We start from the raw sequence: 13,637 nt of genomic DNA on the forward strand, positions 1-13,637 counted from the left end.
TCCTGAACTTGTTCATGAATTCCAGATCCATATGCAGACCGGAGTTATGGGGTTGTGGAAGTGTGGGTTCTGATGATGCAGAAGTGCCAAGCTGCCAGGCTGTTATAATTGAATTTTTTCTAATGCTCCCACTCAACGCTTCCATCTCCTGAACCTGAGCTGTGAGTGAGAGATGATGGAGGAGAATCAGAAGGAGCAGCTTCGACTTAAGTCTTCAACTCAAGTCACTTAAAAAAAAATAACTCCATGGTGTTCTAAGCCTTGAGCATTGAAAGAAGGAGGATGGTTTGCATAAGACTAGCATATTTCAAAATGTGAACCTGGATAAAAGTAGCTGCAGCGACTCTAGGACCCTGGGGACACAATTGCAGTAAGGAGTTATGGAAATGTGGGCAGCAGACAGAGGTACAACCTTCATTGAACTGGAAGGCTGGTTGGCTCAGGTAAGGGAAGCAGTGAGCGGGAGAGTCAGGGAGCGGGATGTTCGACATGAGGAAGGATTGGCAAAAACGTGAGTCATAGAGCAGCAGGAGCCACACGTTGGAAGGTCAACAGCACGAATGGGAGAAGCCGTCAGTCAGAGAGTCAGCAGCAAGAGAAAGGGTCAGGGAGCAGGAGCGGATGCTCCAAAATGGAACTAAGCGGGTCATGCAATTCTGCATCAGGCTGATGGGAAATGACTCACAAATGAATCTTACAATGCTAAACCAGAATGCAGATCCCCATTAACTGACTGATGTTAAAAGGGTCAACTTTAAACAGGTTAACTTTCTACAAGGTTATTGAAAGCACATTGGATACTTAAATACGTTACTGTTGGATTATTTCACATCTTGTAGAAGCATTTATTTCTTATCTAGACATTTAGTTGAAAATACTTGGATTGGTCGTGCATTTGGTCCACAAATGTGTCGTGTGAGGCTGAAAGGACAACTCATGTTGTTTCTAGTGGTAGCCCGCCAATAGCAGGCTTTTATTCTATTATGTTGTTCTAATTATAGCAAATAAATTATAGAAATTAAATCTGCGCATTATACTACGGAGTAGCATTGTAAATATTCTACTGCATCGATACATGATACATCCTGCTTACCTGCTGGTAAAGGTTTTCCCAAAAGTCCTGAGTCATCAGCCGAAATAATGATAAGAATGCCCAACTAAATGTGTCAAAGCTGGTATAACCATAATTCGGGTTCCTTCCAGCTTTCAGACACATATATCCCTCAGGACACTGACTAAAAAATAAAATATGAAATAATATATAGCACAATTAAAATTTGAATAGCTTTTAAATTTGTTATATTAGTTACAGCAGCATGTCAACAAAAATACATTGGTTTGCCTATCATATGAAGTGATATGCCTGAATCTTTAGTCACAAAAGCTAGTGCATCATGACATTCCTCAAGAACTCGTACATCGTAGAAGATCTTCATGGTGGATGTAAAATCACAGAGCTATTGTTGATGTTATCACAACACAGCTACCCATTAATGCCAAAACAATATAACTATTGTACACAATAATGCACCTTAAATGCAAACTCAAATTTGCCAAAAATAATACAATTAATGAATTTGGATGATTTTTGCAAGCTCTCATTCTAAGACATCATTTGAATCCATTAAATTCAGTGTTATTGCAAACCTCTAGCCAATGGATTATACATTATTCTCCGATAAATATTTGCAAATATAACAATTGACTTTTGCATTCTAATCTAAAACAAGCAAAACGCACAATGATTAAATACAATAACTTACCCAGCATCTGAGCCATTACCACAAAGTAGTGCATCTTTGGCTTCTTCCAAGAAATAGTGATTTTCTGTTGATTAAATGGCAGCAAAGGTTATTTGGTAGTCTCCTAAAAATGCATCTGCCTACAAAACCTAGGACATGCGTTTCACTTTCAATTTAATAAATTTCATGAATATAATCAATTGTATATTGCAACATTTATGTCGCAGTGAATTAAAAATTGAACTTCCTTAGACATCACCATTATAAGTGGTGATGTACATCTTGCCTGATAACTTAGTAAGCTTATCGAGTCAGTAACTGTACCACATAAGAACTAGGAGCAGGAGTAGGCCATCTGGCCCCTCGAGCCTGCTCTGCCATTCAACGCGATCATGGCTGATCTTTTGTGGACTCAGCTCCACTTTCCCGCCCGAACACCATACCCTTTTATTCCTTTATTCTTCAAAAAACTATCTATCTTTATCTTGAAAACATTCAATGAATGAGCGTCAATTGCTTCACTGGGCAGGGAATTCCATAGATTCACAACCCTTTGGGTTCCTCCTGAGCTCAGTCCTAAATCTACTTCCCCTTATTTTGAGGCTATGCCCCCTAATTCTGCTCTCACCTGCCAGTGGAAACAACCTCCCCGTATCTATCCTATCTATTCCCTGCATAATTTTATATGTTTCTATAAGATCCCCCCGCATTCTTCTAAATTGGGAGTACAGTCCCAATCTACTCAACCTCTCCTCGTAATCCAACCCCTTCAACTCTGGGATTAACCTAGTGAATCTCCTCTGCATACCCTCCAGCGCCAGTACGTCCTTTCTCAGGTAAGGAGGCCAAAACTGAACACAATACACCAAGTGTGGCCTCACTAACAACTTATATAGTTGCAGCATAACCTCCCTAGTCTTAAACTCCATCCCTCTAGCAATGAAGGACAAACCTCCATTCGCCTTCTTAATCACCTGTTGCACCTGAAAGCCAACGTTTTACAACTCATGCACTAGGACACCCAGGTCCCTCTGCACAGCAGCATGTTTTAATATTTAATCATTTAGATAATAATCCCTTTTGCTGTTATTCCTACCAAGATGGATAACCTCACATTTGTCAACATTGTATTCCATTTGCCAGAACCGAGCCCATTCACTTAAACTTTCCAAATCCCTCTGCTGACTTCCTGCACTTTCTGCTTTACCACTCATCTTTGTGTCGTCTGCAAACTTGGACACATTGCACTTGGTCCCCAACTCCAAATTATCTATGTAAATTGTGAACAACTGTGGGCCCAACACTGATCCCAGAGTGACACCACTAACTACTGATTGCCAACCAGAGAAACAACCATTAATCCTCACTATTTGCTTTCTATTAATTAACCAATCCGCTATCCATTCTACTACTTTACCCTTAACGCCATGCATCTTTATCTTATGCAGCAACCTTTTGTGTGGCATCTTGTCAAAAGATTTCTGGAAATCCAGATATACCACATCCATTGTCTCCCGTTGTCTACCGTACTGGTAATGTCCTCAAAAAATTCTACTAAATTAGTTAGGCACGACCTGCACTTTTTGAACCCATGCTGCGTCTGCCCAATGGGACAATTTCCATCCAGATGCCTCGCTATTTCTTCCTTGATGATAGATTCCAGCATCTTTCCGCCGACCGAAGTTAAGGTAAGTGGCCTATAATTACCCGTTTTCTGCCTACCTCCTTTTTTAAACAGTGGTGTCACATTTGCTATTTTTCAATCAACCAGGACCACCCCAGAGTCTAGTGAATTTTGGTAAATTATTGCAAGTGCATTTGCAATTTCCCTAGCCATCTTTTATAGCACTCTGGAATGCATTCCATCAGGGCCAGGAGACGTGTCTACCTTTAGTCCCATTAGCTTGCCCATCACTATCTCCTTAGTGATAACAATCGTCTCAAGGTCCTCACCTGTCATAGCCTTATTTCCATCAGTCACTGGCATGTTATTTGTGTCTTCCCCTGTGAAGACCAACCCAAAAAACCTGTTCAGTTCCTCAGCCATTTCCTCATCTCCCATTATTAAATCTCCCTTCTCATCCTCTAAAGGACCAATATTTACCTTAGCCACTCTTTTTTGTTTTATATATTTGTAGAAACTTTTACTCTGCTTTTATATTCTGAGCAAGTTTACTCTCAATCTACCTTATTCTTCTCTATAGCTTTTTTTGTAGCTTTCTGTTGCCCCCTAAACATTTCCCAATCCTCTAGTTTCCAATTAATCTTTGCCACTTTGTCTGCTTTTTCCTTCAATTTGCTACTCTCCCGTATTTCCTTAGATATCCACAGTCGATTTTCACTCTTTCTACAGTCCTTCCTTCTTGTTGGTATAAACGTTTGCTGAGCACTGTGAAAAATCACTTGGAAGGTTCTCCACTGTTCCTCAACTGTTTCATCATAAAGTCTTTGCTCCAAGTCTACCTTAGACAGCTCTTCTCTCATTCCATTGCAATCTCCTTTGTTTAAGCACAAAACACTAGTGTTTTATTTTTCCTTCTCACCCTCCATCTGTATTTTAAATTCCACCATACTGTGATCACTCCTTCTGAGAGGATCTGCTTTTATGTTCTGAGCCAGTTTACTTTCATAGTCTACCTTACTCTTCGTTATGGCTTTTTTAGTCGCTTTCTGTTGTCCCCTAAAGACTTCCCAGTCCTCTAGTCTCCCACTAAATTTTGCCACTTTGTATGTTTTTTCCTTCAATTTGATACTCTCCCTCACCTCCTTAGATATCCACGGTCGATTTTTCCCCTTTCTACCGTCTTTCTTTTTTGTCGGTATGAACCTTTTCTGAACACTGTGAAAGATCGCTCGGAAGGTTCTCCACTGTTCCTCAACTGCTTCACCATGAAGTCTTTGCTCCCAGTCTACCTTAGCTAGTTCTTCTCTCATCCCATTGTAATCGCCTTTGTTTAAGCACAAAACACTAGTCTTTGATTTTACCTTGTCATTCTCCAACTGTATTTTAAATTCCACCATATTGTGGTCGCTCCTTCCAAGAGGATCCCGAACTATGAGATCATTAATCAATCCTGTCTCATTACACAGGACCAGATCTAGGATCGCTTGTTCCCTCGTAGGTTCCATTACATACTATTCCAGGAAACTATCGTGGATACATCCTATAAACTGCTCCTTAAGGCTGCCTTGACTGACCTGGTTAAACTAATCGACATGTAGATTTAAATCCCCCATGATAACTGCTGTACCATTTGTACATGCATCAGTTATTTCTTTGTTTATTGCCCGCTCCACCATAATGTTACTATTTGGTGGCCTCTTGACTACCTTTTTTGCCTTACTATTCCTGATTTTCACCCAAATGGATTCAACTTATTCTCGATAGCACCGATGTCATCCCTCATTACTGCCAGGGTGTCATCCTTAAATAACAGAGCTACACCACCTCCCTTACCATCCACTCTGTCCTTCCAAATAGTTTGATACCCTTGGATATTTAACTCCCAGTCGTGACCATCCTTTAACCATGTTTCAGTAGACTGGAACATTCCAGTTTCAATCTTCAGTCTGTAATTAGTTAACTACTCTCAGCTATGTTGCCCGAGTGTGTCATGAGGTAAATTGGGCTGAACTCCCACTCTTACTATCCAGTAATCTTTGCTGGAATTACCCAAATTGATATTGGATTGTAGTGGAGTTCCCCAGCGATTAGTGTTGGGACCCTTGCTTTTCCCGAAATATATCAATGAACTAGACCTTGGAACAGCAGGGCACAATTTCAAAGTTTATTGAGGTTACAAAACTTGAAAGCATTGGGAACTTTGAGGAGGATAGCTGCTACTTCAAAGGGAGGTAGACAAGTTAGTGCAATGTGCGGACAGTATAGCATATGAAGTTCAATGTGGAGAAATGTGAAATAATTCATTTTGAAAGGAAGAACATGGAGAGACAATATAAAATAAAGGGTACAACTTTCAAGAGGTGCAGGAGCTGAGAGACCTGGGTTTATATGTACAATTTGGATTGGTTTATTGTCACATGTACCGAGGTACAGTGAAAAGTATTTTTCTTCATGCAGTTCAAACAGATCATTTAGTACATGAAAAGAAAATACGTAATAGGGCAACACACGGTACACAATGTAAATACATAGACATTGCTATCGGGTGAAGCAGACAGGAGTGTAATATTAATCAGATCAGTCCATAAGAGGGTCATTTAGGAGTCTGGTAACCGCGGGGAAGAAGCTGTTTTCGAATTTTTTTTGTGCGTGTTCTCAGTAAATCAGTGAAGGTGGCAGGACAAGTTGAGGGAGCATAAAATACAAGAGCAAGGAAGAGTGTGGCACGGTAGCACAGTGGTTAGCACTGTTGCTTCCCAGCGCCAGGGTCTCGGGTTCGATTCCCGACTTGGGTCACTGTCTGTGTGGAGTCTGCGCATTCTCCCCGTGTCTGCATGAGTTATATCCGGGCCCTCCAGTTTCCCACAAGTCCCGAAAGACATGCTTCTTAGGTGAATTGGACATTCTGAATCCTCCCGTATTTGAACAGGTGCCAGAGTGTGGCAACTAGAGGATTTCCAGAGTAACTTCATTGCAGTGTTAATGTAAGCCTACTTGTGACACTGATAAAAGATATTATGATGTTATGTTGAATTTGTATCAGTCAGTTTCAGCTAGAGTATTGCGTTCAGTTCTGGGTGCTGCGCTTTAGGAAAGCATTGTTATGTTCTGTATAGTGGCCGGGGTAAAGATGCACACAGAACATCTAGTTCTTTACTAGTAAGATAGTTTATTGACAAAATGAACAGGTGGTAAGAAAACTAAAGTAACTATGATACAAGCGGTAATGATAAGTGAATTCTCCTGGAGCTACTTCTAATGCGACTGTCCTCTAGTACGACTTACTACCAACTGCCCGATCTCTGGAGTCACATGGTGGATCTCTGTATCTCTGTCCCCATTTGCTAGTCGGAGGTCGTGTATATCTAACTATATACATTACTATGCAAATGCTTCTCACCCCCCCCCCCCACCCACCCCCTTCATTTGGAAATGTGAATATTTAGCAGATATAACCGTGCCTTGAAACATGATATGCATAACAATTTCATACATGATGTGGAGATGCCGGCGTTGGACTGGGGTGAGCACAGTAAGAAGTCTTACAACACCAGGTTAAAGTCCAACAGGTTTGTTTCGATGTCACTAGCTTTCGGAGCACTGCTCCTTCCTCAGGTGAATGAAGAGGTATGTTCCAGAAACACATATATAGACAAATTCAAAGATGCCAAACAATGCTTGGAATGCGACCATTAGCAGGTGATTAAATCTTTACAGATCCAGAGATGGGGTGGCCCCAGGTTAAAGAGGTGTGAATTGCATCAAGCCAGGACAGTTGGTAGGATTTCGCAGGCCAGATGGTGGGGAATGAATGTAATGCGACATGAATCCCAGGTCCCGGTTGAGGCCGCACTCACGTGTGCGGAACTTGGCTATAAGTTTCTGCTCGGCGATTCTGCGTTGTCGCGCGTCCTGAAGGCCGCCTTGGAGAACGCTTACCCGGAGATCAGAGGCTGAATGCCCTTGACTGCTGAAGTGTTCCCCGACTGGAAGGGAACATTCCTGCCTGGTGATTGTTGCGCGATGTCCGTTCATTCGTTGTCGCAGCGCCTGCATGGTCTCGCCAATGTACCACGCTTCGGGACATCCTTTCCTGCAGCGTATGAGGTAGACAACGTTGGCCGAGTCGCACGAGTATGTACCACGTACCTGGTGGGTGGTGTTCTCACGTGTAATAGTGGTATGCATGTCGATGATCTGGCACGTCTTGCAGAGATTGCCATGACAGGGTTGTGTGGTGTCGAGGTCACTGTTCTGAAGACTGGGTAGTTTGCTGCAAACAATGGTTCGTTTGAGGTTGCGCGGTTGTTTGAAGGCAAGTAGTGGGGGTGTGGGGATGACCTTGGCAAGATGTTCATCGTCATCAATGACGTGTTGAAGGCTGTGAAGAAGATGACGTAGTTTCTCCGCTCCGGGGAAGTACTGGACGACGAAGGGTATTCTGTCGGTTGTGGCCCATGTTTGTCTTCTGAGGAGGTCGGTGCGGTTTTTCGCTGTGGCGCGTTGGAACTGTCGATCGATGAGTCGAGTGCCATATCCCGTTCGTAGGAGGGCATCTTTCAACGTCTGTAGATGGCTGTTACGCTCCTCCTCGTCTGAGCAGATCCTGTGTATACGGAGCGCTTGTCCATAGGGGATGGCTTCTTTAATGTGTTTAGGGTGGAAGCTGGAGAAGTGGAGCATCATGAGGTTATCCGTGGGTTTGCGGTAAAGCGAAGTGCTGAGGTGACCGTCCTTGATGGAGACAAATGTGTCCAAGAATGCAACTGATTTTGGAGAGTAGTCCATGGTGAGTCTGATGGTTGGATGGAACTTATTAATGTCATCGTGTAGTCGTTTCAGTGATTCTTCGCCGTGGGTCCAAAGGAAAAAAATGTCATCGATGTATCTGGTGTATAACGTCGGTTGAAGGTCCTGTGCGGTGAGTAGGTCCTGTTCAAACTTGTGCATGAAGATGTTGGCGTATTGGGGTGCGAATTTGGTCCCCATGGCTGTTCCGTGCGTCTGGATGAAGAACTTGTTGTCGAAGGTGAAGACGTTGTGATCCAGAATGAAGCGGATGAGTTGCAGAATTGCGTCTGGAGATTGGCAGTTGTCGGTGTTGAGTACTGAGGCTGTTGCAGCAATGCCGTCGTCATGGGGGATGCTGGTGTAGAGTGCCGAGACGTCCATTGTGACGAGGAATGTTCCTGGTTCAACTGGTCCATGGGTGCTGAGTTTCTGTAGGAAGTCCGTCGTGTCGCGACAGAAGCTGGGCGTACCTTGTACGATGGGTTTCAAGATGCCCTCGATGTAGCCAGAAAGGTTCTCACACAAGGTCCCATTGCCTGAAACGATAGGGCGGCCTGGTGTGTTGGCCTTATGTATTTTCGGGAGGCAGTAGAGATCTCCAATGCGGGGAGTACGTGGGATGAGAGCACGTAGGGTGCTCTGAAGATCTGGATCCAAGGTCTTGATCAGTCTGTTAAGTTGGCGGATGTGTTCCTTGGTCGGATCTGCGGGTAACTGTCTGTAGTGTTCTTGGTTGTTCAGTTGTCGGTATACTTCTTTGCAGTAGTCCGTTCTGTTCAGTACGACAGTAGCCCCTCTTTTGTCTGCTGGTTTGATGACGATGCTGCGGTTGGTCTTGAGAGCGCGGATGGCATTGCGTTGTGCTTGGGTGACGTTCGGGGCTGTCTTGTGAATGCGACTGATGAATCTGGCATTGACGCGACTCCTGACGGCTTGAGCATACATGTCGAGTCTAAGGCAGCGGCCTTCCGGAGGGGTCCAATTCGACTCTTTCCTCTTCGGTTGCCACACCGCAGATCTCTCGGTCTGCTGTTCCGGTTCATTGGTAGTCTGCTTGGGTTCGCTGTTGGCCTCTTGGGTTCTGTGGAAGAATTCCCGGAGCCTCATTCGCCTGATGAATTCCTCTGTGTCTGCCGCGAGACTGATGGGGTCCATTTTGGTGGTGGTGCAGAAATTGAGCCCTCTGCTGAGGACTTCGATTTCGTCTGGTTGAAGGGTGTAGTCTGACAAGTTGACAATAGATTTCCCTGTATTGTTTTCTACTGTGGCACCGGGGGTGGCTTGGTTGCTGCCGGTGGTGATGCCAAGTTTCTCAAGCTTTCTGTTCTTGGTGTGCATATAGGTGGCATAGTATTGTTGTCTCATCTGTTTGGCGGTGTTCCGCAGCTGGTCTGCTGCGTCCTGAGCGCAAGTTGAGAATATGGCCTCTATCTTGGTTTCCAGGTTGCGTCATCTGCTGTAGAGCTGGCGGACGAGGTGGTTGAGGAGTGTGAGAGAGGTGCGACGGCAGAGTCTCTCAGCGTAGTCTGTGTTGTAGGTCGACTTGAGTGGGTTTGTGATCTGTAGCCCTTTCGGGATCTTGTCTGCTTTCTTGCATCTTTGTAGAAACTTAATGTCAGTGTCTATATGCGCAATCTTCCTGGAGATCCTCTCCACTTTGAGCCAGCAGTTTGCGGTGTCGATGGTAGCCATGATGTGGAGATGTCGGCGTTGGACTGGGGTGAGCACAGTACGAAGTCTTACAACACCAGGTTAAAGTCCAACAGGTTTGTTTCGATGTCACTAGCTTTCGGAGCGCTGCTCCTTCCTCAGGTGAATGAAGAGGTATGTTCCAGAAACACATATATAGACAAATTCAAAGATGCCAAACAATGCTTGGAATGCGACCATTAGCAGGTGATTAAATCTTTACAGATCCAGAGATGGGGTGACCCCAGGTTAAAGAGGTGTGAATTGCATCAAGCCAGGACAGTTGGTAGGATTTCGCAGGCCAGATGGTGGGGGATGAATGTAGTGCGACATGAATCCCAGGTCCCGGTTGAGGCCGCACTCATGTGTGCGGAACTTGGCTATAAGTTTCTGCTCGGCGATTCTGCGTTGTCGCGCGTCCTGAAGGCCGCCTTGGAGAACGCTTACCCGGAGATCAGAGGCTGAATGCCCTTGACTGCTGAAGTGTTCCCCGACTGGAAGGGAACATTCCTGCCTGGTGATTGTTGCGCGATGTCCGTTCATTCGTTGTCGCAGCGTCTGCATGGTCTCGCCAATGTACCACGCTTCGGGACATCCTTTCCTGCAGCGTATGAGGTAGACAACGTTGGCCGAGTCGCACGAGTATGTACCACGTACCTGGTGGGTGGTGTTCTCACGTGTAATAGTGGTATCCATGTCGATGATCTGGCACGTCTTGCAGAGATTGCCATGGCAGGGTTGTGTGGTGTCGAGGTCACTGTTCTGAAGACTGGGTAGTTTTCTGCAAACAATGGTTCGTTTGAGGTTGCGCGGTTGTTTGAAGGCAAGTAGTGGGGGTGTGGGGATGACCTTGGCAAGATGTTCATCGTCATCAATGACGTGTTGAATGCTGTGAAGAAGATGACGTAGTTTCTCCGCTCCGGGGAAGTACTGGACGACGAAGGGTATTCTGTCGGTTGTGTCCCATGTTTGTCTTCTGAGGAGGTCGGTGCGGTTTTTCGCTGTGGCGCGTTGGAACTGTCGATCGATGAGTCGAGTGCCATATCCCGTTCGTACGAGGGCATCTTTCAACGTCTGTAGATGGCTGTTACGCTCCAAGGTCGCATTCCAAGCATTGTTTGGCATCTTTGAATTTGTCTATATATGTGTTTCTGGAACATACCTCTTCATTCACCTGAGGAAGGAGCAGCGCTCCGAAAGCTAGTGACATCGAAACAAACCTGTTGGACTTTAACCTGGTGTTGTAAGACTTCTTACTGAATTTCATACATGTCACATATACAAATATAACTGTGCTCTGCAAAACATGATATGCATAATAATTTCAAATGTGTTCATTATACATTCAGTCTTTCAGGTTAATGACATCTTCGTGTTGGCCTCCTGAGCATTGACCAAATACGTGATCTTGTTTCATTTTTTGAAAGAACGGCTTTCTGGCTGGTCTTTGAGTCACCGACTCTTTCAGCGTTTTGAAATGATGCTTCCTGCTCCGTGTGTGTTTTTGTACATTGGCCTTATTGCCGATGCTCATGTCTTGACTGTCGCGGCTGCTAACCAGCTGATAGACAGTATCCTTGACTCTTCTCTTACCCTTCCTTCTTTTTTTATAATCAGCTTCCTTCTCCTTTTCTTCTTAGTTTTAGTGGCATCAACCTTGAAATTGGTGCGGTCCAGGATCACATCAGCCTGTGCACCTAGAGCATCATTCTTACCACTGATCTCGGCCAAGGGATGAGTTGTTTCTGGATCCCTTGCTGTAATAGCTGCTTCTGGGACTTTTGCTGTAATAGCTGTTTGTGGATCATCTGCTTTAATAGCTGATTTTGGCTCTTCTGCTATAATGGCTGTTTCTGGAGCCTTTGCTGGATTGAGGAGTTCTGATTGATCCATGGCTCGAACGTTGTACCCATCAACTGGTGAGGCATCTAGTGTCGGCATACTTTTGGAAGCTTTCGAAGTTGCAGGTAAGTTTGCGACTTCAGGAAGGATCTGAAAACTATCTTAGCTCGATCAATGTCCTCAACATTATGTAATACTTCTTCATTTGGTGTTTTAGTCTCAATTAGTGGCTCAATCTCATCTGATAAAACAATACGTGCTTTGTCTGTTGTTGGAGAACTGTACGAAGATGTATCCACCTGTTCTTGCTGCAGGCTTTTTGACGGACTAGCCTCAGGTACTTGGGAATCCACTGCAGGAAACGTTCCGTGGGCATAGGATAATTCATCCTACTTCTCTGGAGGCAATTTCTCCAAAATGGGGATTATTTCTTCAGTTGCCAGTTGGCTGCTTGCAGTTGATATGCTCCCAGCTAATTTATCTGCTGTTGCAATCTCACTTTCAACCTCTGCGCACTCCATCTTAGAGCTTTCAGTCATCTTTCTCCTGCATAGATTGGATGCTTCTTGTCATCACCTCTTAACTAATGTCAAATTAACTAAATAAACATTCATGGTCTTCCTCTTCTTGCTCATCATCCGCTTCTTCACTTTCCTCATCGTAATCATCTTCATCTTCATCGTAATCATCATCGTCTACAATAGCTTCTCCTGTGAAGTTTAACACTGCTCGTAGAATTGTGTGTTCCACAAGAAGTGACCAATTTCAAAGTCAGCAGCGAGTCTTGCTGCAGAACCTTCATCCAGTTCCCAATCCTCTGAAACTGCAGAAGGGCTAATAAAATTGAAGAAATAATCATTTGGTACAGGTTTCATGACTGTTCTACCAGTGCGCTGACCCTTATGCTTCCACTTTGTTTTAATGGTCTTTCTTTCAGCAGATCTGGTATCCTGTGCATCCTATAATTTCTGGTCCATCAAAGAAGAAAAGATCTGACTCATCAGGCTTCGACTCCATCTTGTATATTTTTGTCACTGCTTCATCTGTGAAATACTCATTTGGCTCAAACTTAAAACTTCAGAGTAAAGCTCATTGGCTGTCCAGGATCTGAAAATTTCACCTTTAAATCTTGTAAATGCTTTAAGATAGGCTCATCATGCTCCTGTACCATGTCACTGCGCAAATCCACATTTTTGAAACTGTCAACCAAAATTCTGGAATTCCTTTTGGCTCCTCCTTTTCTTCATCTCGTTGTCATTTGCATTCATCCTCTGTCGCAGTGCTGTCTAGAATGTACAGCTGCTCAAGTGTCTCACACGCTTCCGCTTCTATGATAGCCTGGCGGTCCATGACCACAGTGGTAAATGATATGATGTGACTTCTGTTGTGTACCCATGCCTCGAGCTCACATGCTCCCAATGCCACAATCTCACTCCCTTTGTCACCTTTCAGTCATCATGTTTGATTGACTTTTGGTTTAACTCGCAGCTCGTTCAAATCTGACAAACTGATAAGGTTGGCCTTTGCTCCCGTGTCGAGCTTGCATTTGATCAATATACCATTCAGCATCAATGGAATTGTCCACCTGTCTTCCATGGTATCAGCATCACCATAACTATTACTGTAACTGGTAAGTAAGACTTCTTCACTTTGCATATTCAAACTCATCGTGTCCTCAGTTGAAATCAGATCAATGAACCCGATCTTCAATGCACATCTCATCAACCACGTTGATTGATTCTGTTTAGTCCACTGTTGGACGTGAAAAATATTGCCTTGCAAAGTGATTTGCTCTGCCACACTTGGAAAACACCTTCCAAAATGCTGGATATTGTCATGGCAAATCATGGCAGATTGCCGCATCACTGGAATAAAATGGCGGACCCGATCGATCACTTAAAATGTCCGCCTTCACTGGGACCACGTTTCTTTTCAACTGCATCACAATG

At 44.2% G+C, this 13,637-nt stretch overlaps 1 protein-coding gene across 8 annotated transcripts in view; it reads right to left on the reverse strand.

Annotated features, from left to right (window-relative positions):
• Window positions 1-13,637, reverse strand: part of scn1laa (sodium channel, voltage-gated, type I-like, alpha) — a 480,246-nt gene that overhangs the window by 261,505 nt on the left and 205,104 nt on the right. For all 8 annotated transcript variants that reach the window (XM_072473978.1, XM_072473996.1, XM_072473987.1 and 5 more), the window contains exons 8-9: window positions 1,764-1,827; window positions 1,094-1,235 (exon numbers count right to left, since the gene is read on the reverse strand). In XM_072473978.1, the coding sequence (XP_072330079.1) occupies window positions 1,094-1,235; window positions 1,764-1,827 (206 nt within the window). The remainder of the gene's footprint in view (window positions 1-1,093; window positions 1,236-1,763; window positions 1,828-13,637) is intronic.

This window comes from Scyliorhinus torazame, chromosome 2, assembly GCF_047496885.1.
Source record: "Scyliorhinus torazame isolate Kashiwa2021f chromosome 2, sScyTor2.1, whole genome shotgun sequence".
NCBI classification, from domain to species: Eukaryota; Metazoa; Chordata; class Chondrichthyes; order Carcharhiniformes; family Scyliorhinidae; genus Scyliorhinus; species Scyliorhinus torazame.